At 53.9% G+C, this 25164-nt stretch overlaps 1 protein-coding gene across 4 annotated transcripts in view; it reads right to left on the bottom strand.

Moving 5' to 3' along the window:
- Positions 1 to 25164, bottom strand: part of LOC121489849 (cell migration inducing hyaluronidase 1) — a 139629-nt gene that overhangs the window by 33772 nt on the left and 80693 nt on the right. For 3 of the 4 annotated variants that reach the window (XM_041753242.1, XM_041753239.1, XM_041753240.1), the window contains exons 3-12: positions 22264 to 22410; positions 21582 to 21720; positions 20621 to 20857; positions 17825 to 18004; positions 14948 to 15018; positions 14097 to 14192; positions 13388 to 13509; positions 9535 to 9667; positions 8568 to 8759; positions 886 to 1061 (exon numbers count right to left, since the gene is read on the bottom strand). In XM_041753242.1, the coding sequence (XP_041609176.1) occupies positions 886 to 1061; positions 8568 to 8759; positions 9535 to 9667; positions 13388 to 13509; positions 14097 to 14192; positions 14948 to 15018; positions 17825 to 18004; positions 20621 to 20857; positions 21582 to 21720; positions 22264 to 22410 (1493 nt within the window). The remainder of the gene's footprint in view (positions 1 to 885; positions 1062 to 8567; positions 8760 to 9534; positions 9668 to 13387; positions 13510 to 14096; positions 14193 to 14947; positions 15019 to 17824; positions 18005 to 20620; positions 20858 to 21581; positions 21721 to 22263; positions 22411 to 25164) is intronic. The other variant, XM_041753241.1, reaches the window with a different exon arrangement.

Here is a 25164-nt window from a genome sequence, read left to right on the forward strand (position 1 = left end):
CGAGTCTCTCCACTAAGGACGGTCCCATAAGCCCTGGGCCCCTCAGCCCCAGAGCCTGACCAGGAACACGTGCAAGTGCTTTTGGAGGCTCTGATTGCTGGGGAGCCCTTCTGGCATTGAATGAGCAAGGGTTGGGGTTGTTAGAAGCCCATGTGTACTATGGAGCCACCCAACGTGACACTGCCCTGCCAGTAGGGCTCCCACTCTCTCTGGGCTTTCTAGGTTCTGCTCATTCATTCAGTTAGGTCACCAGAAAGTCTGATCCTGATAGCACCCGACTACAGCAAATCTCCACACAGCAATATTCTATCAGCTTTGATCCTAAGTCATTGAACGCAAAGGCCACGCAAGAGCTTTGGGTGTCATGATATTCGATATGCCGGGTAATGGCTCCTTTGACAGGGATGGAGACAGGATTCATGTGTGAGCTGGATGTTAGGAGACGCTGCGCTCCCTCGGACTGCAACCGCTGCCTTTCATCATGCTAGCAGAGCCTCGCAGCGTGGGGTCTCCTTCTTTGCCTCCAGCTCCCCGGCAAGCTCACGAGTACCCTTAGCGCCGCGACTTCCAGAGCCTCTCCCCTGCCTGCTCTCGATTCTGTAACTTCATGGATCTATTGTAAGCATGATGTTGTGTGAGTGAAATGCCAGCTCTTCTGGGAAACGATTGGGGTGAAACAGAAGAAAGGGAACAAGAGCCATGATGGGGATTGGAAGCCGTGAAGGCAGAGGGTGCAGCGTGCCGGGGGCATGTGACCGGGGAGTGGAGGGCCGTCCCCTGTCTTATGGCCGGGGGTGGACAGCTGGGACAGCAGGACTCCATCTCCCAGAAAGTCCCTTCCAGGAGTATTCCCACATTGCCAGCCTCAGCCGGGAGGACCCATACCTTGATGTGGCCACCAAAGGTGTCGAAGTCAAAGAAGTTGCAGATGTGGTTGCTGTAGGGGTAACATCTGTCATCCACCTCTCCCATCACCACGATGTTCCGGGTCAGGAGCCCGACCTCGGCCCGCATGTCCACACCATCTATCTCCTCCCCGATGTGCAGGTACAGTGGCTTCCCTAGGGCAGAGGTGGGGAGGCTTGGGAATCCGCGGCTGCTTACGTAACACCATGCCCTGTGTGCGCGGTGTGCACAGTGGTCCCTGTTCCCCCCCCCACACACACACTAAGTCCCATGTTACAGAAGAATGAAGCCCAGAAATGAAATTCCTTGCCTAAAGGAAGAGCCAGGATTCACAGCCATGCAAACATAAATCCGAAGCCCACACAGAAATGGCTATTTATCCCCCAATACTGGTGCTCCCTTTTCCTTGCTGGTACTAGGGTCTCCTGTGTTTTAGCTCACCATATGCCCCCCTAGGAGAACCACCTTTGCCAGCCTCCCCGCAGGCTATGGTCACAGGAGGAGCAGAAGCCACGTGTGGTTGCCCCTGCTCATGCTCCTTCCCTGGGACTGGAATGTGGGGTGTCCTGGTGGGCCAGCCTGGGAGGACAGGGTGCTCTCTTCCCTGCACCCCTGACCTCACCCCTTCCCATAGTCTCAGAATCCTGGACCCCACCCAGGAACTTCTCTTCCCTCGTGTGGGTTCCTTATGTTCTGCTTCCAAGCTCATTCAGACCTCTGATCCTTAAAAAATTAAGACTTTTCATCCCAATTCAGCTGCCCTTGTAGCTAATGTCAGACCCCTTCAGGCCACTGCAAGTCCCTGAATCAGTGACTTCCTCCTCCATCTGCTCAAATCCACTCAATTCCCCTCCAGCTTCCTCCTCCTCTTCCCCGGGTAGCAAATGCACCCCAGTGACGGTCACAGTGGCAGGAGCTGGGAACTTAGGAGCTGTCTCATGGCCCCAAGTCTGACCCCAGATGCTTTTGTGGGATAAAGAGATCTTGGCCTGCCTCTGGATGCGGCTTGTCACTTGGAGGGCTGACCTGGCTGGCAGGTGCTCTCTCCTCCGTGCCAGGATGCAGTCACAGAGGACGACCTTGTGTGCGCACTCGAATTCTGTACCTGGCTTTCCTGTGGCCCTGGCTTTAGCCACGGGGCACACATGTCAGCCCACAACACAGCTGGCCCCACACATGAAGGCGGGGGCTGGGATGGACCCGAGCAGCACCCCGACGGGGACCTGCCCTGCCCGCTGTTTCACGCATCCTATGGGAGTTGCTATTTGAATTCCGCAGGCTCAGGGAGAGGGCAGTTTCTGGAAGCATGTTAGTTCAGGACATGAAACTTGCACGTGGCAAAGCTGACAAGATACCCCTTTGGCATCACCACCAGCTCCCCCAAGGCTGCCGTCTTCAAAGTATCACAAAATGACTGTGGTCAATCAACAGAAATTTCTTGTTCCCATCTTGGAGGCCGGCAGTGCACAGTCACGTCCTGGGGTCAGCGGTCAGTGTGGCAGGGCTGGTTCCTGCGAGAGGCTCGGGCACAACCATCCTGGCCGTTACCAGATTCCAACAGCCACGTGTGCTCCTTGGCTGGCAGCCTTTCCCTCCTCCCTCCACAAACATCACTCCAACGCCTGCTGGGTCATCATGTCGCCTTCTCCCCGGACTCTGACCTTCCTGTGTCCTCTCTAAGGACCCTTGTGATGACACTAGGGTCCCCCAGGAACCCAGGATAGTCCCCCATCGAGTGAGCCTCAACTTAATCACCCCTGCAGAGTCCCTTTGCCATGTAAGGTGGCATCCTCAGGTCAGTAGGATTAGCCCTTGGGCATCTGTCGGGCCTTTATTTGGTGTATCACAGAGTCTTGTTTAAAAAAGGTCTCCAGTATTAAGAAAGTTCCCTTTACAAAGAGTCTATTCACTGTACTTTACTGTCATCTCCGGAGATCTCTGATGCCTGCCAGAGGGGTCAGTCTCGGACACCGTGGGGGGAGCCATCAGGACTCTGGTTCCTTCCACATTCTGACACTGGCCGGAGGAGCGTTTGGAACAAGTTCGCTCTGCACGCTGTGGTTCACTTTCTTGGACACACACGGCAGTGGCTTCCAGCTCAGCTCACAGAGCTCGCAGAACCTCAGGGCTTCACAGCGTCAAGGTCCAGAAGCAGGGCCCCCTCTGGCCGCCCGTGTGGAAGCCTCTCCTTCCATCCCCGGGGGGTCTCCTGCCCATCGGCTCTGTGACCCTCACAAGCACACCAGATGCACAGCCTTCCTGGTGGGTGGCAGGGAGTAGAGTCTCTTGCACAAAGAGCTTCATGCAGGGTTCTGGGCGACCCTGCTGTGGGAGGGATGGGGGGGTGCAGAAAGCTGTGCCCAGAGCAGCATCTGATCACTGGTGGGAAGGAGACTCACCTGCTCACTGGCTTAAACGCCCTAAGTCCAGCAATGGATACACACAGGTCTGCCCGGCCTTGCACCTCTGAGTGAGCTGGATGTAGACTTTTTCCTAACTAGTGGACACCCCGATGGACAGGAGCAGCACCCAGAAAAGCTTCAAAGGCTTTCTGAACTGAGCAAAGCCACCTTCCACTGAGGTGGAAGGAGCAATGGCCAGCCACTGCCCTAGAGGCGGCTCACAGGTGCCCAGGAACCAGTGAATGCAAGGGTCAGGCGCCTGAGGAGTCGGGTCCTAGGAGACACAGCACAAAGCACACTTCCCAAAGGGAAAGCCTCCCAAGGGTTGAATATCTAATGGAAGAGTTTGTGGAGGGAGCACAGGCTCAGTCCTTCTGGCCAAAGATACAGGAGGGGAGCTCACCGTGCAGCTCTGAGGGGCTCAGCTCCCGTCAACCAGCCTGCAGGACAGACAGCAAGACCCCATGCTCTGGGGGCTTATGTGTCCTCACTCCCACACCCACTGCTGCTGCAGCCAGACCAGAGTTCCCAGCTCTTCCTGAATCAGCCTTTGCTCCTTTGCATCTCAAAGTTTCTATCTCACTGCCCCTCCAGCTGGGCCAGCCTTCTCTACCTCGTCAAGGCGGCAGATGGCTTTGTCCTTCCAGATCCTGCTCCAATGGCTCCTTGTCGGTGATCACGGTCTTCCCCACCACCCTCCATGTGCCTTCTAGGGGTTCCCAGGGATACGAGGCCTCCCTGCCCAGGCACACATCCCCGGATGTTGTAGCTAGTGCATTTCAGGGCTCAGTCCCCTTAAACTACAGTGAGTCGTCAGAATGCTGACCAGAGGCATCTGCTCAGGGGGAGGGCTAGGGACCCGCGGTCCTCTGGGACGCGGCCGGGGAAGGAGGAGGATGGCTGCAAAGGGCCGTGGCTCTGGAGCCAGGCTGTGTCATATCCTGACTCAGATGATGGCTGCGAGGCCCAGAATAGTCACTTACACTTCCTGAATCTCAGGCTCTCCTTCCATAAAATAGAGACATTAATAGCAGGTATCTCAAAGGTAGCTATGCTTGTCAACGGGCTGTGGCCAAAATGACACATGTGGCCAATGTGGCCACATGCAGCTGTCACTGGCACTATCCTCAGGGAAGACGGGAGCCCAGGGCTCCCACCAGTGCCTCACCCCTCCAGGCTGTCCTGTGGGAGAAATGTAGGGTGTGGGAGCAACCCCTGGCAAGACGGAGGGACTGTTTCTATCAGGGGCCCATGAGCAGAGTGTAAGGGGCCAACTGAGAGTGACAGCATCACTCCGTTCCCATCTGCACCCCATCCCATCTGCAGATTCTCCTGCCCTCCCTTGCTTCTCAAATCTCACAGCTCTGGTACATGAGGGCCAACCAGGGAAAAGCAGATGTGGTCAAGCCAGACTGTCCCAAATAATCCGGGAGGCCCACAGGCACAGGCGAGGGGTGGGGAAAGCCCAGGGAGCAGCGGGGCTGTGCAGGTGCCCCACATGGGGCTCCATTCGCTGACCCTCCTGGCTCCACACCCTGAAACCACTCTATGGGGCAGGCCCCGAACTGGGCACTCAGGGGCCAAGAGAAGAATGCCATCAAGAGCCTTCCAGTAGAAGGGACAGACATACAGGCACATGCACAGCGAGGCCCCGTGGGTCTGGGGGAGGGGCTCTGCTAGAGGGTCCCAGAGAGCCAGTCTAGCCGCAGAGCTCCCAGGTTCCTCACATGGGCCAGTCCTCTTTGGGTGGAGACCCTGGGACAGAATGGGGGAGGACGGTAGCCTTGGATCCCAGAGCCTGGAATTAGAATCCTGGCTCTGATCAACCACACAGACTTGCTTGGTCTACACCAGATCGCCCCACTAGGACCTCTGGGGTGACTGAGAGGCTCTACTGCACTCTGGGATGCCAGCTACCAGCCACCGCAGCTACTGGGTACCTGTACTCAAGCTCAGATGACTAAGGAGTAGACTTCTAAACCTTAGTTTTGATTAAATTTGGACAGCCTCCTGTGTCTGGCGACTGTGCTGGGGAGCAGGACTCTGGACATTTAATTGCCCTGCACCTAAGCGTCCTCCTCTGTGTCCTGCAGAAAAGGCAGCTGCCACCTAGTTAGGTGACCACAAGGAGCAAGCAAGATGGTTCTGCAAAGCCCTGGGCAACCATGGACACGAAGGACAGTGGTTCTAACACACAGGTTACCAGCGGCATTACCTCGAGGTGCGTGTGCAGGGGCAGCGGGCGTGCAGGGCTGGTGGGAGTGTGGGAGTGCAAGTGGAGGAGGTCTGGGAGGATCAGGACTGCCAGGTCGGGGATGTGGGCGTTCACGCCACGGATGGTAAAACCCTGAAATACTCTTAGATGATTCACACCCTCTCGTGACCTGATTATCCCCATCTGTTTTCTGTCAAAAAATCCTTCATATGCATGAAGATCTGTTTACAGGAATCTGGGGGCAGCAAGGAGGGTGGATCCGGGAAGGCCAGGCCCCTGCTCTGCCACCAGCCTGGGGGAGGAGGGAACCTGAGACGTTGCTGTTGCAGGCACAGCGTCAGAAAGGATGGGGCAGGTGGAGCCCCTGCTTCGTGTAGGCGGGGGCTGGAGAGCCAGGGTTGGGGCTGCAAAGGAGCCCTGTAAGCCTCCAGGAGACAGACACACAGACCCCCCCCACACCTGGGGCTTTTCTGATCTGCCCACCAGGCGGCACTGTTCTCAGGGAAGTGCCCAAAGCCCTGGAGCAAAGTGGCAGGTCCACTTTGAACCTAACTTTCCCGGGTGGGGTGGGAGGGCAGGGAGGGGTGCGGGGCTGTGGGGGACGCAGACACAGGCCATGCTGCACCAAGGGGGTGTGAGGGTCCCCAGGGGGGCTCTGCATCTCCCTCACTTCTTTCCTCCCCCAGCACCAGGGCCCTGAACAGGCCTGTCTCACTGTCTTCTCACCTTCTGGAGGCCCAGGAGGCGATGGGCCTGGGGGGGGGGGGGGTTCGCTCTCTAGCGCTGCTGCAGACACACTGCAGCTATGCCTGAGGGCCAACCAGGGAAAAGGAGATGTGGCCAAGCCAGACTGTCCCAAATAATCTGGGAGGGCCAGAGGCACAAGGGAGGGGTGGGAGAGGGGGTACAAAATACTTGCAGTCCCTGTGCCAAGTCCCTCAGCAGCTCGGAGCCTGGGGAAGCCATCCCTGTGGGCCTCTGGCCTCCTCCTTCTTATGGGACAATAGTAAGTCATCTGTGGAATTTCTGTCTCTGCTCTGGCTGTCAGGAAGCTCTGAGACAAATATGTGGTCTATTTCAGTAGCTTCTGCAAACTTCCACACCCCCATTTCTTGTTGAATGTCTTCTCCTCTCGCCACAATGTATTATGTAGACACGTATCTTTCCCATTTTCCCCCCTAGATGGAGATTTCACTGAACTTGTGTTCATTGCAAAATATCCCCAAACCTTTTTCAAAGAAAGTAGGGGTTAGAACAAATGATTAATTACAGAGGCAGACCGTGTGTTACCTTGTCAAGGTGCAAATGTGTGTCTAGCCACACTCAGCAAACCCTGCTCTGCCCCAGATGCCCATGGCCTTCCCCTCCCAGGCTCTACTCCCTGGCCCATGGACCCCGACAGCGGGATTGGGACCTCCTACCATTGTTCAGGGGTTCTAACCTTTACTCTCCAGACTCCTTCCTTCCCAAGCACCTCCCCACCCACCAAAGAGATTGTGTGACTTTTCGTAGTCTTATTTCCAAAGCAATGGATAACTTGAATACATGGGCTATGCTTCTCCATCCATCTTCCTCCTCCTGCCCTCAATTCTAAGGCTTCCCCAAGAGCCATGGTCCTACAGCAGCTGGGAGCTGTGATGCCCAGGAGCCACTCTTCTCTCTTTATTTTTTTTCTAAAGATTTTATTTATTTATTCATAAAAGACAAAAAGAGGCAGAGACACAGACAGAAGAGAAGCAGGCTCCATGCAGGGAGCCCGATGTGGGACTCGATCCCGGGACTCCAGGATCACACCCTGCGCTGAAGGCAGGCGCCAAACTGCCGAGCCACCCAGGGATCCCCACTCTTCTTTCTTCTGTCTGTTTTCTCCCTTAGTTTTCAGTGGGGAGGGACCTTTTCCCCATCAGCAAACCCAGAGAGATGCCAGGGAAGGTGTATGGCCAGAGGGTGAGCACACAAGCCCCCAGCCCAATCAGATGCTCTCTCCCCAGAAGGTGATGTGAACACCATGTCCTGGGGACCTGGCAGGGTACTTCTGGACAGTAATGCCCTAAGGATGCTGCCCCCACTACCCAGACCCCCGAAGTGACCCCACTCCTTTGTCCTGGTGCAGATAACCTGTCCAGCTTTTGCATTACTTCCCTGAGCTTTATGGCCTCCAGTGAATTCCTTTTTTTGCTTACAATAGTCAGGTTGGAGTCCATTGCTTATAACCAAAGAACCCTCATGAGTATATAACTCTCTCCACTAATAATAATTGACCTGGACTATACTTTTAATCCTAACAATCTGAGATTCTGGGAGCCTCACATAATATAAATTGCAGCACCACAAAGTCAACATTTAGAAGAAAAAGGAAGATCCAAAAGCTATAGAAGGAAGAGATTTAAAATTTCCTGCTAGGGCAGCCCCAGTGGCCCAGGGTTTTAGTGCTGCCTTCAGCCCAGGGTGTGATCCTAGAGACCCCGGATCGAGTCCCACGTCAGGCTCCCTGCACAGAGCCTGCTTCTCCCTCTGCCTGTCTCTCTCTCTCTCTCTCTCTCTTTTTCTGTCATGAATAAATAAATAAAATCTTTATAAAAAATAAAATAAAATAAAATTTCCTGGTAGATTGCATTGTCGTCTAACAAATATTCACTCCCTTTCCTCAACCTTGATGGCACGAATAGGCTGACCCACCCATTCATGTTGAGCTTAAACACGTTACTTGCTTTCTCCAGTAGGATGTGAGTGTGAGAGCATGCTAGTCCTGAGCCCGGAGTTCTCTGGGAGTTTTCCACCTCCCCCACAGGAAGAGTGTGTCCTGAGAAGAATGAGTCCCATGGAGCTGCCCTGAACAGCCATCATCCTGGAACCAAGCTCAGTCTAGAGAAGCTGGACTCTAGACAAGCTACAGGGGCACAAGCAAGAAATCAGTATTTGTCGTGAGAATTTGAGGTCTGTTTTGTTATGCAGCATTATTGTGACAATAGCTGATTGATACAGACTTGTGATTTCAGACAACAGATTCGTTGAGCCCAGGGAGGGCCTGGTGAAAGGCTTACCTGCTACTCTGACCTGGTTGGAGGTACAGTATTTGCAGGGAAGCACCAGGAACTCCTCTGCCTGGTACATGGAGTAATCAGTACTGGCAACGACCAGGGTGTCTCCAGGCTTCCATGACTCTACATTGTCTTCCAGATTCAGGATGGTGCTGTTCACATTGGTGTCGATGCTGATGGTGAGTTTGGGCCTCACTGTAACCCCAAACAGGAAGGACTGAGATATAATAACCCTTCGTTCTTGGCAAACTTGTGACTGCCCGCCTCTTCCCTTTTGCTCCCTCAATAAATGCCAGGTTTGCCTATCCAAACCCAAATCACCAGGCTCAGCCCATCCCAGTCTTGGGACAGGTTTTTGAAGTCAACAAAACCCGACCAGAAAAGAGCCATTCATTAGCTCCGGGCCGGGGATTTTCCAGCAACTCCTTAGCTAGAGTTAAATGTGGCTGCTCACCACACCCACTCCGCTCAAGATGTAAAACAAATATAGTTCCTCTCAACTATTATTTACAGTAGCTCTAAGCCCTTCCCCCAAAGAACTCTCATCCCTAATGACTGCCTTCTGGAGATGGCCAAGTGCCTCCACGAACCAACCAACCATTCCCAATCCCTTCTAACGAGCACCTCGAGGACTGGGTTTAAAATAATAGCACCCAGAGGCCACGAGCTCATGTCTGTGCAGGGGAGGTCAGCTCTGGCCACTGCACCTTGGTTCTCTTGGACCTGGCCCTTCCCCTTCCTGAAAGGCATATGGGCAGGGTGGGGCTCTCCTGGCTCCTGCCAACTCCGAGGACCGTCCCACTGCTCCTGTGTCACAGAAGTACTCTCCATTGCAAGCTTGGCAGAAGCAGCGTGTCTCTGAGATGTCCAGGGGCAGCTGACCGAGCCGCATCCAAACTCAAAATGTGTATCCGCCAGCTTGGGGAACGAGCCGCGGTTACATCTCTGTCTCCAACAAGCAGCTGCTTACCAGGCTTCCCACAAAGGAACCGCACACGGTAGCTCCGGCAGGCTCGGCCCTGGTCGTAGCACACAAACCTATAATCCTGGCCTTTTTTGTAGACGACCTCAATGGTGAGGTTAACTCCATCCAGTGTAGTGGCCTGGAAAGGACACGGAAATTACAGAGCAAGATCATTTGTGTGCGTGTAAAGAAGGACGGTGATGATTAATGTTATAAACATATACTCCCAAGTCTAAAATTGTCCCTGTTGCAAAAACTATTTCCTATGACCCAAGAGGATTATTAAATGATTGAGCATCACTTTTGATGTAAGAAAACAGTTTTGTTTTAAGGAGAACAATGTGAAGTCACAGAATGGGTCAGTGCCTGGCCTGGGATCCTACGCTACTCCATACCCAAACCACTCATGTACTGCTCACCATCGGGTGAGTGTGTCATGGAGCATCTACAGGGAGAAGGTCCCATTTCAGGAGCTCCTCATAACTCCTATGGCCACCGCTGCCACTGCAAATGGAGGAGGCTGGTATTTATGGAGGACCTGCTATGTTCAATCTACTGGTACCCCAGTGAAGTTGCACATCACGTGGGGAGCCCTTAAAAATACTAATGCCCAGGCCCCATCCTCCGAGGCTCAGATCTGGCATGTCTGGGTGTGGCTTGGGCATCAGAACTTTTCAAAGGGGCCTGAGGGGTTCTAGTGGACAGTCCAGTTTGAGAACCACCTACCCCCCCCCCACAGTTACAGAGCTAAGTGCTATGCATATGATCACATTCCATCTTCATAGCAACTATGAGGTCGCTGGTTTTACAGAGAAGGAAACTGACTCTTCACAGGGTGAGTAACTTGCCCTAGGTCAATCCAGCAAGTAAGCAGCAGAGCCAAAATTCAAATCCAGACTTAGCCAACTGCAAAGCTGGTGCTTCTCAGCACCTCCCACCCAGGCCTTCAGGCACGCAGCCTAGTGTCCTTTGTTCAATGTCTGTCTCCTCCCCACATTGGATTCTGGGCTCAGGAGGGCAGGAACCTGGTTTTTGCCTGTCTCTCTGAACCCAGCTTCCAACCCAGGGCTTGGCACTGAGCAAGGTCTCAGTGATAGGGGCCGACGGGCAAGCAGCTTCAAGGCCAGGTAGAGAATTTAGGGAGCAGGCTCCAAGGAGGTCGCGATCCCTGCCAGCTGGGGCTCATCCCAGAGCCCGGGTGTGTCTGCATCAAGCCCCTGGCTGTCATCAGAGACAAGCAATTTAGGGCCAGGCTGCAGCTGCTGTCCTCTTTGGCACAGAGACCAAAGGGACCAGAGCTGGGGAAATAGGGAGGCAAAGTAGAGTCAACCATTTAAAAAAAAAAAAAAAGCCGGGGGGAGGGGGCTTTTCAGGAAACATTATTTTGAACACAGCAGGTATCTGTTGTCTTTGGCTTCAAAGGGAAGCTGGAAGGCAGTGAGCTCAGAAAATCCAGCCCTTTCCTGCGAGAGTCACGCTCGTCCATTATCTCGGGTGGCCTCCAGCACCGCCAGGGAAGCATGAGTTGCAGACTTGGAGGGTTTGAGAAGCAAGCTCAAGGTCAAGGTCACTGGATCATCAAGCCCAGCTCCTCTGAGCTTCCACTGTTTCCCAAGGAGGCCAGCAAGTTCCGCAGGAGACCCCACGACGGTACCCCACAACAGTGAGAAACACAGCCTGAACACATCAGTGAATGGAACTGGACTTTCTTCAAGGCACGGCGTCCCACAATCCTTTCTTGGGGACAGCGACTCAACTCTGCTTTCCCTGTCCACCCCCTGCTTTTTCTAAACCTGAAGAATGACCTCACTTGGGGAGGAGAAGGATAAAATCCTTGTTCTGGGAAGCCACTCTCCACCTTAAGTAGACAAACTTTTCTTACTGTTTTTGATAATGATTAATAATTATAAGATAATTAATGGTATGATTAAAATAGTCATTGTAACATAATAAAGCAATGTATGGGCACAGCATATATCACTGCATTACGTCCACAGACTCATCCCATGGGGAACAATGGCTATCCTATCTGCCTAGAGGGACTAGGGACCCTGAGTGAGTTGGCTTAGGTCTGTAGCCAGGGCTGGAGTGAGGCTGCATGATTTAAGCTGGTGCCCACCTCAGGGGTGTGCAAGTGCAGGGCCAGCAGGTGGGAGAAGGGGCCATCCTAATTTTTTCACATTAATCCTTGACTGCTTCCACGGACCTTTGTTTTGCCAAGAAAAAAACAAGATCCTGGGACACCTAGGTGGCTCAGCAGTTGGGCATCTGCCTTCAGCTCAGGGCCTGATCATGGAGCTCTGGGATCGAGTCTTGCATTGGCTCCCTGTATGGAGCCTGCTTCTCCCTCTGCCTATGTCTCTGCCTCTCTCTCTGTGTCTCTCATGAATAAATAAATAGAATCTTGAAAAACAAAAACAAGATCCTTCTCTGGAATTGGGAGTTTTGAACTAATAAGGGGCTATGATGCTCAGCAAAGTATTGTCAGGGGATGCACTTTTGCAAAATCTGGCCTCAGCCCCAGAGGGGTGGGAGGCATGGGGGCGGGGGGGGGGGCAGGGCGGGGGGGGTGTGCAGTGGTGTGGGTTGGATCTTTCATTCCTCTCCAGATCTGCAATAGTTGAGACCTGGAACTCAGAGACCTCCTTGTCAAGGATACTCCTTTTGTTGGAAGGAAGCTGGGCGTTAGAATGTGGTGGACACCTGGGGGTTATAGAGAATAGGGTTGGGTCCCTTGGAGGGTCTTGAGATAATAAAGCTGGTAAGCAGACTGTTTTATATTTTATATATATGCATGCCAGTAATCAGTCTCCTCTGCTGCCTCCAAGCCTTCCATTACTTTAGCCTAGGATAAGTTGTGCCTCGACGTAGTCAGGGAGGAGCCCATGTCTATGCCAGGAGCAAAGGTATGGGCAAAATGGGAAATGCCTCTGAGAAGCTGGTGTAGCCAAGTGGTCTTCTAAACACGGGAGCCTGGAGACTGACACTGGGAGGGATCCAAAGCCTCTGTAAGTGTTCCTGGAGGATTTCCAGAAATACTTTGGGAGGGGAGGCTGCCAAAGGGCTGGACTTCCTATAGCCAAGTGAACCAGAGGAATAAGATTATGGCTATTTCAGAATTAAGGCTGGGATCTTCAAGGTTGCAGGAAAAAAATAGAATTAAATCTGGAGAAGATGCACATTGGGAGAGTCAGCCCCCTTTGATTCTTTTGGACCCAAGGAGAGCCTACAACCTGTGATGCACTCTTGGTTGATCCTTCTCAAGCACACCACAGCCACGTGAAGACAGGGCCTTAGCCAAGTAACAATGGTCGTCCGCAAAGCTGGTGAGCTGTGAGGGCTGCGTATTTGCTCAACACACTCATGGTGGAGCCGACTGAGAAAGTCAAGTCCTCTTTGGGAGGAGCACCTGGCAGTGAATATCCTGAGCAAACCCTGTCCATCCTATGAATGCTGGTGTTTGTTTCACTCAGCAGCGAATAAGGCTTGGGCATGTTCTGCATCTGGGCTGAGCTCAGCTGGCACCCCAAATCCCATTCAGATCCTGTTCTCTCAAGGTCCCAAAGGAGATGAACTGAGAAGGGAGGCTGAGAGAGACAAACCATCCCCACACCGGGGCACTGTCAGCTATGGCCAGGGCAGCAGGTTTAGGAGGAGGGAAAGGAAGTCGGGGGGGACTCCAGGAGAGAATTTGGGGTCCTCGCTTGGGAACTCACCAGCCAGGAGGCCGGGAGCACATAAGAGCCTCTAAAATGGGAGAGCTGTGAGAAGCACACCACTCCAGGGGCAAGAAAGCATGTTATCTAGACTCCACTTCAAAATACAGTCTTCATAACTCTGGTTGTTTTGGGTTTGGTACCTGTATATCAATGGGGCGATTGCAGATTTTTCCTGGGTGAGCTACCCGGAGGTCTGAAATTTTCTCCCCACCTTTCGTGTCCGACACTTTGTCATGGTCGAACCACTGTGTCCATTCCACATCTAGACAGGAAGCAAAGAGCAGGGTTAGGCAGGAAGGGCCCAAGGGGGCACGTCCCACTCAGCGTGGCCCCCAAGTGCCCTCGACACAACGGGAGGTGAACACTGTTTGTCCAGGCATGCACCAGAGCAGTCTGCCAAATCTCCTTGCTTCTCATTAAAAGCACCTCTTACTGACTTTCTCACTTAAAAGCAATAGGATAATATATTCTTCTTTACTGCAGATACTGTAGAAAGGATAAAGATAAAAGCCATGATCAGCCCATTTCTCCAGGGCTGCAGTGAGGAGGCTGCTCTGCACCCCAGTCTCCACGTGTGGGCGACCAGAGGGGCTGTCCTGCTCCCACTCATTCCTGTTCGGTGCTATCACTTGGCACAAAGAATATTCCGAGACTGAGAACATCCCCTGGGCTATTGGCCACTCTGGACTGATGAATTAGAGACAGCTTTCCATTGCAAATTTAGTTTACTCTGCAGCAACCAAGTGGTCTTACTGGTGCAAGAGAAAAATCTTTCTTTTGCAAAGACAGGAAGTCCAGGCCTTCTATCCCACTGTTAGGTTTTTTTTTTGGTCATCCAACACTCCTCACCTTGAACCCACTCGCTGGACGAAGAGACATTGAAATGCTCGCCATGCTCTGTCTGGAACACTTTGAACACCCGGGCTGCTGCAGAGCCGCGATGCCCTGTTGGGAGAACGGGGGCTTGAGCACCTGGACACCCCCACCCTTACATCATCCCAAAGAGTGTAATTCTGAGCCCGAGTAAGCTCCCAACACAGGGATCTTGAGCTATTTCTTCAAAAGCAAAACACGTTTCAGGCCAATCTTTCTACTTAGGGAAGCAGATTACCTATCATGCCTTCTTTTGTTTCAGTTTTAAAGTTTTTATTTCAATGTGCTGACAAATCTGTATTTCTCCCTTAAATTCCTGTCTAGGAATATAGAACCAGCAGTACCTTCCTCTAGATGGTCAAGGCCCACCCATAGTAACTTTCTAGCTTGAAACATTCCCTCTGTTGGATCTGTCCCAGTTCCCATCTGCCCGGGGTCACTTGTTAGGTGAGTAAGTCAGCTGTGAGCTCTTTGCAAATGTAAATTTTTTTTTTAAGATTTTATTTATTTATTTGAGAGAGAGAGAGAGAGACAGCGCGCGCGAGTGGCTGAGGGAGAGTGAGAAGCAGACTCTGCCAAGCAGGAAGCCCGATGTGGGCCTCGATCCCAGGTCCCTGGGACCATGACCTGAGCCAAAGGCAGACGCCCAATCGACTGAGCCACCCAGGCACCCCACAAATGTAAATATTATCTTAGTGATTGGCTTTTCACCACTTTCGGGTAACACGGCCAATTAAGAGGGGTGTTGTTCTGTGGCTCACAAAGACCAGGGCCTCTTGGTCAGAGAGATGCGGAGGGGATTCAGCCTCTCGCCAACTATTTCTTACCGTGATATTCAATATGGTCTTCCACCGAAGAAGAGGGATCTCCTTTCACAGTTATGAAACTCCAAGGGTGTCTGGAAAAGGCAACAACAAAGAGTGAAGTTCCTCGCACGTCTGAACCTGTACGGGAGGCAGGGCTGAGACGGAGCCCCGCGAGCGAGCAGCCCTCCCCGCCACTCGGGGCCATCAGCCCGCTGGCCGGCTCCCCTTCTGCCGGAGAACAGGAGCCTTTCTCTGCAGGTGCTGAGTCTCCTCCCGTGAGCCTCTTTGGCCCCACTCCGGCAGCAGATGAGGTTCGGGTCACAGACACACGAGCCCACAGGCCCACCTACCACCCACCAGGCCCCACGAGGTCCTGAAGCAAGTGCTCTGATGCCCTTAGGAAAGCAGGACGTGGGATCCCTGGGTGGCGCAGCGGTTTGGCGCCTGTCTTTGGCCCAGGGCGCGATCCTGGAGACCCGGGATCGAATCCCACATCGGGCTCCCGGTGCATGGAGCCTGCTTCTCCCTCTGCCTGTGTCTCTGCCTCTCTCTCTCTCTCTGTGACTATCATAAATAAAAAAAAAAAAATTTAAAAAAAAAAAGAAAAGGAAAGCAGGACGTGGGTTCCAGGAGAGAAAGGTTCTTTCCCGGATGCCTGCCTCCTCCGGAGGGAAGCACAGGGAGACGCCAGAGGGGTCCTGCCGGGCGACCTGGGGGCCCTGCACAGGCCTTGAGAGGGAGGAGAGGCCTCTCGCTCACACTAGGGAATGGAGGAGGGAAAGCAGGTGGAGGAGTTCCTCTGCGGGAGCCCACACTATAAGGCAGGAAGGTCCCCCCATGTCTGTCTCCCTCTCCCCCCCCTTATATAAGATGGCCATCGATTACGGTACTCAAGAGCTTTCATTATTTTTGTCCTGATCTTTCTTTTTGGAAAGTAAGTCTTTACTGAAGTTAGGGATTTGATTGGGTCACTCCTTCGCTTAAGATCCTTCAGTTGCAGGGGGTGGGGGTGAATGGGTGACGGGCACTGAAGGGGGCACTTGATGGGATGAGCACTGGGTGTTATTCTGTATGTTGGTAAATTGAACACCAATAAAAAAATAAATTTATTATTTAAAAAAAAAAAAGATCCTTCAATGGCTTCCCATTGCCCTTTGGATGAAAGCCCAAGGTCCCGGGGCACGGAGTGAAAGACCTTCCTGTGCCCACCTCGGCAGCCTTATCTTGGCCCCTTCCCCGCCTAGCACACGCTTCTGCTGCCAGTGCTTCCCGAGTCTTCAGGGGCCGGGGCCACACGCTCATCCCAGGGCCTCTGCACCTGCAGACTCTCGCAGGGGACCTGCTTGCCCTCATCCTCACCTGCAGCTCTGCACCTCGAGCCTTTAGCCCACCCGCTTGCTCAGGCCTCCTTATCACTTTTCTCCCCCTGCCTGCCCATGAAAGCTCCGCACACCTGGTCTGGCCCAGAGCCTTGTGCCAATATCTGCTCAGAAACTGCTTTCTGAGACAATGAACCACAGACCGCCACACCTCTCAGTTCTACTGATTTTAGATGCTTTGAGTTTGCCCCTCACAGCGTGTCTACACGGACGAGGGTTAAGACTGTAATTCTTGCCTGCCATCCAGCACCTGGGGAAGGCCGTGACAACATACGGCAAGCACCCATCCTTCCAGTGGCCGTTGGTTCTCAGGAGAAAACAGTTGCTAACATGCATTGAATCCTTAATTTGGGCCAGATACACTGGCAAATATTTTGTTACTTATTATCACATCTACTCCCCTCCCAACCGCTCCCCTCCACTTTACAGATGCAGGAACCATGCAGAGAGGATGAGTCACTTCCCTGCAGGCACACCTCCCAGGAGCTGCAAATGCAGGCTGCATCAGAGGGGGAGTCCTGGGCCCTTAGCCATTGCCTTCTTCAGCCCAGACCCTAAGGAGCCAGTCCCTGGTGGTTCTCACTCTCACTGTAAATCAATAAACTGGTCTTTTGGTTTCTAAAACAAGGAAATGGAAGCCCTCTCAGCTTTTGCTAACAGAGGAGCCTTGAGATACCAAGGTGTCCTCGTCATCTCTGACTGCTTGAGCTCCCTGTCCAGGTCCTTCAAGAAGGAGCAGCCCCTGGGCTGTCAGAGACCACACTCTGGAACCTAGGCACTTCCCCACCCGCTGACCCCCCTGCCGCCCCCCTGCCTTGACCGGGGAATCTCTGTGCAGCCAGTAAAACGGCTTTGCTGGGAGCCCAAGGGAGGCTCTTGCCCCCGACCTTGGATACGGAAGGAAAGGGCCTTGCTATCTTCAAACAGCCACAGGATGGAGGACCTGAACCTTCACCTGAGCTGAGAACTGATTCATAGGATAAAAGGTGTGGCCACTGTGGGGCAAACGGTTTCCTGTTGGTGCCAAGCATGTGCACGCCAAAGTCAGGCACGAAGCTAACCCAAGACAAACCAAACACAGCGGAGCACATCAAAGGCCTTCTCCCTGGGTGCTGGGTCCGGCAGAGACATCTTATATGATCTTGAAACAAGTGCCTGCCGGTCCCCAAGGCACACAATGGACCCTTTGCCCAAGAATGGGGAAATGAAGCTTGCTGTTGATCTGAGGAATGGCTCACACGCAGCAGATGTCCAGCTGATACTCTGTCAGTGGCTGAATGAACGAATGAGTTCATGAAAAGAGAGATGTTTTGTGTTTTAAGAGCGGAATACGCTTTGTAAGAAAATCTGGGCTCCCAGATACACCCCCAATGCAGATGGGGGTCTTCCTGCCAGCCACTCCCCAGGCCCAGCACTGAGGCCAGCATGCTGCAGGCAAAGAACAGACGCTAAGGTGGACTGCGGGGCACCAGTAGCTTCAGGGTCCCTGAGCCTGGTGGGAGTGGGGCATGGGTGGTACCTGAACCCAAGGCGCAGGAAGTTCTTGCTGCCCAGTTTGGTCATGGCCTTTCTGGCCCCGTCGTCCAGGTTTCGTGACCCCTCATCGTTCACGGCCACCGAGAGGATACTGCCCGCAGGCACCTCATTCAAGTACTGTACCAGACGTTCGCTCTCCTTCTTGGATCTATAGGTGTCAAACCTGAAAGGGTTAGAGAGACTGGGTTTTATTTTTTATTTATTTTTTTAAAAGATTTTATTTATTTGTTCATGAGAGACACAGAGGGAGAGAGAGAGAGAGGCAGAGACACAGGCAGAGGGAGAAGCAAGCTCCATGCAGGGAGCCTGAGTGGGACTCGATCCCGGGCCTCCAGGATCAGGTCCCGGGCTGCCCGAGAGTAGGTTTTAATAGTCCTGACAGTGGCCCCAAGAAAGTGAGTTCTGAGCACACAGGCACGTGTTACAACAACTAGCCTGCCATCCATAGACCCCAAGGGCTGTGATTTTTAAAGAAAAGAGCTTTTATGACACTAAAAACCGATCTTCCCAAACTCAACAAAGGTAACCCACTTTCACACACAGAAAATACCCACTAAGCATGATTTTAAACAAATATCTGTACCACGCATGACGAGCTTTTATAAAGAAGACACAATTTTGTAATGACCCCCAGCTATCCCTCATGGGACTAAAGATTCAGTACAGTTATAATGGAGATTCCAAAAGAATTAGTCTTGGGGTTTAACAAGCAGAACTGTTCTAAAGCGGATTTAGGGGAATAAAGCAGTGTGAATGGCCAAGATTTGGGGAAAGGGAAACAGTGGTGGTACAGGGGGAGAGGGGAGAGGCTGGGTAGGTGCTGGGAGTCGGGGGTTGATGCTCCTGATCCTCAGACTGGTTTGCAAGTGCTTGTGCAAGCTGGCCATGCCTGGGGCCCAGGAACCTCATTCCCCCTGCCCCTTGTCCCCAAGGGCCACCTGCTGCCCATCTAGCACGACTCCAAGCTATGATGACACCACATGTCTTCACACATCCTTCTTGGCCTTTCTCCACCATATCACATGCCCATTACCTCGTAAGGGCTGACCTGCGCTCTCTTTCCTCCACGTAACCTTCTCAGGTAACCAGAGCCTGCATCTGCATGCATGCGTGCGTCCTGTTTATTAAGAGGTCTCCTCACACACATTCCCCTATCAGGTTCTCAAGGACCCAGACACATCTTTAACCAAAGTAGATTTGGAGGGAGCAGCTGTCCCGTCTCTGGAACCTGCACACCAGCTGTCGGGATGACGTCTCCTCATGCAGCTCAATAAGGCAAGCAGCTGAAGGCCGGCTCACCAGGAGAGGCAGCGCCCAGGGGCCGGCACCGCGGGAGGGCACCATTCTCCCGTCCAGAGGGAGAACTCTCGGACATACTTTGCGTCTAGGAGGCTCATCCTGGCTTCCCACATTACCTGTGCACTGAGGATCGTGAGGCCCCAGGCCAAGGCAGGTACTGGGAAGAAATACAGGGTGAAGGGTGTGGGCAGATCTGGGTGTGAACCTCAGCTCTGACACTTCCTGGCCTTGTGACACAGAGCAAATGGATTCCCCAAATCCTGGTATTTTTGTCTGTATGACATGGATAATAACAGAATCAACTCGGTGGGGGGACGGGTCATGAAGATAAATTACAGAGGGCCGGTGAAGTGGTTCACATGATGGTTTGCACAAAGTCCAACAATCGTCCAATATCCCGAGTCTTGCCCAGCCTGCCCCAATGTCATGGCAGTTCCCTGCTGCTTCCCGTGGGCACCCACGGCTTGCACCCCGTTCTTGCAGACCCCACACCCCGCCGCCCCATCCAGCAGCAGCAGAGCAGCTGGGTGTCTGCTTCCCTGCCTGAGGGCAAGGGAAGCTTTTTCTGTGCCCTTCCCGGTGGGTCCTGCCCCCCCAGTGCCCGGGGACAGCCTCTGCAGGGCCAGGACAGGAACCCGGGAACCTGCAGGAAGCGCTAGCTCCCGCCAGAGCCGAGGAAAGCCAGGGAAGCTTTGCCATCTGTGCCTCGTAAGTGTTTCTCCAGTTCACCCCGTTCTACTGCCATAGCCCCTGCCTACGTCTTGGCCGGCGCCCCCTCGCACTCAGACCACGGCCAAAGCCGCCCCGCCTCCTCTGCTTTCTGGATGTTTGTTTGCCTTCCACACAGTCCTAAACAGCAGCCAGGATGTCCTTCTCATCAGATCAGACACTTCTTGAAGCCCTCCAGGGGCTTCATGTCCCACTTAGAATAAAACCCACCTCATTACGGTGCCCGGCGAGGTGCATCTGCCCTTGCTGAAAAACCTGCCGTCCCTGCACCACATTGCCATTGCCCTGTACCTCCACCCTTCTGCTGGTCCTTCTGTGTTTCCACACCACCATGCCCCTCTCACTACTGGCCCTTTGCACTTGCTGCTTGCCGTCTTGAACACCCAATCCCTGACGCATCTTCACCCTGCAATTCTCAGCTCAAATGTTGCTTCTTTACACGGGCCCACCCTGACTAATCGATGCAAAGTGGCCTTCCCTAGTTGCCCTCCACCATTTCATTACGACTTTCTCTTCTAATTGGCAATGATCACGAGCTGAAATGATGTTGTGCATACATGTGTGCACGTCTGCTTGTTCCCATTAATGCAGCTTCGTTGGGCAAATGCCCAGGGAGGCAGAGACATAATTCTTCCAGGTTGTCTGGCTCGCTGCTCCATCTCAGCACCCAGAGCAGCATCTGGCCAGGGCACAGGCTCTGTATGTGCCTGTGGAATAAAGGGCCGTGTGTCTAAGTGAAGGCTGATCTTACCGGTCAGAATGGATGACTGTCGCTGTTTTGGGGTCGATGACATGAATAATGACTCCACGGTGACCCCAGCTCCTCTCAAAAAAATAGCCTCCCTCCTCCATGCCGCCCGGGCGAAGGGTCTTGTTGAGAAATGTCCATGAGAGCTTTTTCTGTCCGTGTAACTCAAGGGTGCCTCCTGCGCCGACCCCAATGTACTTCAGTCCAAAGTAAGGATCCGCCTGGACACTTTCATCGGCCCTACAAGAGAGAGAACAGCTCCCCAAAGTCAGCAGGCCCATGTCCTCACTGGATACCCAACCCGGAGAGGACTGCACTGCCCCCACTGCAGCCACCGAAGAACCGGTCATGCATGGGGACTGCGCCAGGCCAGCAGAAGTAGCTTTGCGCACCAGACCTTCCTAAGCCCGAGAGCACAATGAGGCCAAAAGGCCAAGCAGAACCACTTATCACTAGTTTACACATTGGCACTCCTTCCCAGCTCTGAGTGTTTCACATTCTGGCCCACATCAGAGGGGGAGTCACCAGGGCTGCAGACCCTCGTGCACTCCTGGCTACCGCTTCTGAGGACTCTCGACAGTTCAAAGAGGGAGCAGAGCCAGAGGCAAATAACGTGCGGAGGTTTTCTTTATCTTGTCCATCATAACCGGCTAAATAAATATTCCCAGAGGCTTCCCGAGCCATGACACGGCTGAAAGGCAGCTGAAAGTCTGGCAGGGACTTCTGTGCCTTACACGTGGACCCAGGCCATGAGAAACAATACACCTAGTAAGCTTCGGCTCACCCTGATCCCCGAAGGCTGTCTTGCTAGTGGTTACACCTGGCAGTCTATAAGGATGATTCCCGTCTCGCACTAAAGCCTTGCCATCGTGCCTGCCCTCCCCTTTGGAAAGTCGCCTTCCCATCAGATCTGAGAGTAGCATTTGACCCCCCCCAGCCCGCTCCCCAGAAGCTATCTGCCCACCTTCCATACAAAACGATGCTGAAATTGCCCTGGTAGGGGCAGAGGGCACTCCCAGCGTGCAGCTCTCCTCCGTTATCGATCAGGATGTGCCGGGTACGCAGGACAATCGTCTCATCGTGGTCTTTAATGACCAGCTTTCCTAAAGCCACGGGAAGGGGGTGGGGTTCAAGAACACACGTGTTGGGGTGAGGTTCGAGCAGAGGCCGAGGGCAGACCTGCTGCGCCCCACCTCGTCCAGGCAGCCAGGAAGGCACGCCTGCATTTCCAACACTGCCTCGAGCGCCGTGCTCCGAGCGGCTCCCTCTCCCTCCTCCCTGCCCCGCGCTGTGTTAGTGCTGCTGGCCCATCTGCAGTTGTCTCTGTGTGCTCAGCCTTCGACGAGCAAGCATCTGAAGGCCTGACGAGCGGGAGTGCTCAAGCAAGCATCTGAAGGCCTGACGAGCGGGAGTGCTCTGAGCACCAACACGAATTTCCCCCTATAAAGCTCCTTTCGCCAAGATCGGAGCTCTGATCCTCCCCTCCCAAGTGCCCAGAGCTGGTGGCATCACTGCCGAGCAGATGCTCTGAGCTGAACCTGCAGCAAGTGGCCTTTGTTCTGTCCACCTGGAGCCACGGTGGCCTGTACTAGCTGCTGGGCTCCAAGGCAGTGGAGGGGAGAGAGGTGGGGGGGAGACGGGCTTACCTCCATCTGAGATGTGGATGGAGTTCACCGTGGCGGAAGAGATGAGCAGCAGGGTCCTGCCCTGGCCGATGTGCACATCATGGTTCTGGTCGTGGCCAGGGTTCCAGGGCTCCAGCTCAGGGCTCTGGTCAGGGCACTCAGCTGCTGCTGCCAAGGACAGAGAGGCATCACTGCGTCCACCCACCCACACCAGCACACAAGGACAGCCACGGAGCACGTCTTCCTGGCTGCTGCCTCTCTCCACCAGCACTAGGCCTTTGAGAACGACACCCTGATGTCCAGTCCCATGCACGTCTGCGAACCAGCCACTGCCTTTCTCTGGGGTCAGTTTTTCCGTTTACAAAATGAAGGGTAGACCAGATGGTTCTCTAAGACATTCCAGGAGTACCTGTAATCCAAGACTTTCTTGCCTCTGGAAAGAGGTGCTCTAAGAGGTACCACAGCCCCCGTCCCCTTCCACGTGAGGATCTGACTCTAGGTTAAATCTGGCTCTGTTCGCCTGGAAACCTGAGGATGGTATTAGATCACACACATCACTGAGCAACACTGCTCCAAACGAGAGTGACCCCTTATTAGTGGATGGCATCAAAACTGGGAGGAACAGTGCATAATCTGTGTCTGCCTTGGGGAGGATCAGTCATGCTCTTGGCTCCCCTGAGAGCAGTGACCATTCTAATTGGGTGCCTGTCCTGCGGAAACCCTGCAAGTCCTGTCCGTGGAGTTGCTGGAAGAGATTGCCATCGTCTTTTTTAAAAGAAAGTAATTTGGGGGTAGGTGGGGGGCTCAATGGTTGAGCATCTGCCTTTGGCTCGGGGCGTGATCCCAGGGTCCTGGGAACGAGTGCTGCATCAGGCTCCCCACGAGGAGCCTGCTTCTCCCTCTGCCTCTCTGTCTTTCCCTCGAATAAAAAACCAAAAATCTTTTTAAAAAAAAATTTTTTTAAAGAAAGTAATTTGGAAAAAAAAGTCGATATTGAATAATACATTGTTACAGACTAATAAGTTTTGTAAAACAAATGGTACTGTCCGATTGGAGAGAGAGAGAGAGACAGGCTCTGACGTGGCACAAGGCTCCCGAGTGGGGCACTCCCCACACCTGTCCAGCCGCGGCCTTGGTTCCCCTCCACTGAGCCGCCACCTGGGGAACCAAACGGAGTGGCTTCTGGAAAGCTACGTGGAGTGCCACCAGGACCATTCCATGCAGAGGAATGCATGCCCATGCTGCTCCAGGGGCAGCTTGTGTTTCTGTCCTACATCCTCAATGGGAACCTGATGCCTCACGGCCTGTGGCGGCCTCGTGAGTCAGAACATGTAGCTGAACTTCAGGCCCCCGTGGTGGGTCCCGGGGAGGCGCTTCTCCCGGGACCAGTGGAAGCAACAGGAGGAGCCTCCTCTCCATCTGGTGGGGCCAGGCTCTGGTCCAGCAGTGTGCTGTGCGCACGGAGGGGGGAAGAGAACTGCCTGGGATATGGACAGACTCTCCCGGCAGCAAGGAACAATCCAGAGGGGAAGTGGTGGGCAAAGCAAAAGTGGAAGGCGTGCCTCAGAGAACAAGTCCCACTGTCTTCCTGTCCTCTGTCCCGCGGGAGTTGTCAGCCCGAGAACCAGGAGATGTGAAGGCCCCTAGGGTGGGGTGGTGAGGGCCGGGGTGGGGTTCAGGCAGCAGGTGAAGGCCCTGCTGCAGGCTGGTGGACGGTCGGGCTCCCAGCTCAGGCTCCAAGGAAGGGCACCCGACAGCTTGTGTCTTTGCAGCAAAGTGGGTGCACAGAATGAGGTTCACAATGGGGGACTGGGACCCCGGGGGACTCGGTATGATTCCCAGCAAGGCAGCTCAACCTGTAGCTTCACTTTTGTTCCATTATCTCTGAGATGAGTGTCTGCCCCATATTTACATATCTCAAGAGATGTGAAACGGAGGCACGGCTTGTCTACACTCAACGGCCCCAGAGACGGACCCCAGAGCCACATCATCTCCTATTCTTTGTCCCTATGAAGGCGGCAGCCGGCCGTTCCCTTCTCTGCTACCAAGCATGGGGCGGGCCCTCGGTGATCCCACTGGCCCTCCCCGTTGTGCCTGCCGATCTGCTCTACCGTCAGCAGTCACTCAGCTCTGGACCTCCTTCACTCAGGAGAGAATGGCACATTGTTTGGAAAGCAGCTCTTTCAGCTGTTGGAAACCCCAAGGGGCCTGAGGAATGGCAACACACTGAGAATTATGATCCTTGCTCATCAGCAGACTTCCTGGAGCTTCCAGGACGGGCTGTGGGTGGGTCCCCTGCTTGGGCGTGTGGCAGCCATGGGCTTGGGGGCTGGGGCTCTGCAGCCTCCACCCCACCCAGGGGCTTCTGAGGGTCAGGGCCCATCCCTGGGTTTGTCTTCAGCGGGGTCATGTGCTTGGCTGGCATCCGGCAGAGGCCAGGCCAAGGCCCTGGGCTACCCTCCACCTAGTTCTGGACCTGAGCATCCATTTCCGAGGAGTCGGTGCTGCTGCTGTGCTGGGAACACACGTGGTGCTGGTGGGCCAAGTGGTCCAGGCATGTAGCCATGAACATGCGGAGATAAGGCCTCTCAACTTCCTGGGATCAAGCCCTAGGGTCTTGCCACCCACATCTCCTAAGACAAGCTGGAATGCCCCTTCACTTTCCAAGAACTAACCCTGAGTCAGGCTTCACTTCTTGATTTGGAAGCGGCAGGCTGACCCCACAGGCTCAGCTGTCATCAGGAGAATGTGTCCCAGAGCACCAGCAGCATCGGCCCCGCAGCAGGGGCTCAGTGGTCACAGCCCGGCCCCTTCATCAGAGCTGGATATTTGCAGTCAGGAAAGGTCAGTTTCAGTGGGTTTTCATGTACATGAACCAGCCAGCAGCTGGAAACGGTCAGAGCCTTGGCTGGAATATCTTCA

The sequence above is a fragment of the Vulpes lagopus genome, chromosome 4, assembly GCF_018345385.1.
Source record: "Vulpes lagopus strain Blue_001 chromosome 4, ASM1834538v1, whole genome shotgun sequence".
In the NCBI taxonomy this organism is placed as follows: domain Eukaryota; kingdom Metazoa; phylum Chordata; class Mammalia; order Carnivora; family Canidae; genus Vulpes; species Vulpes lagopus.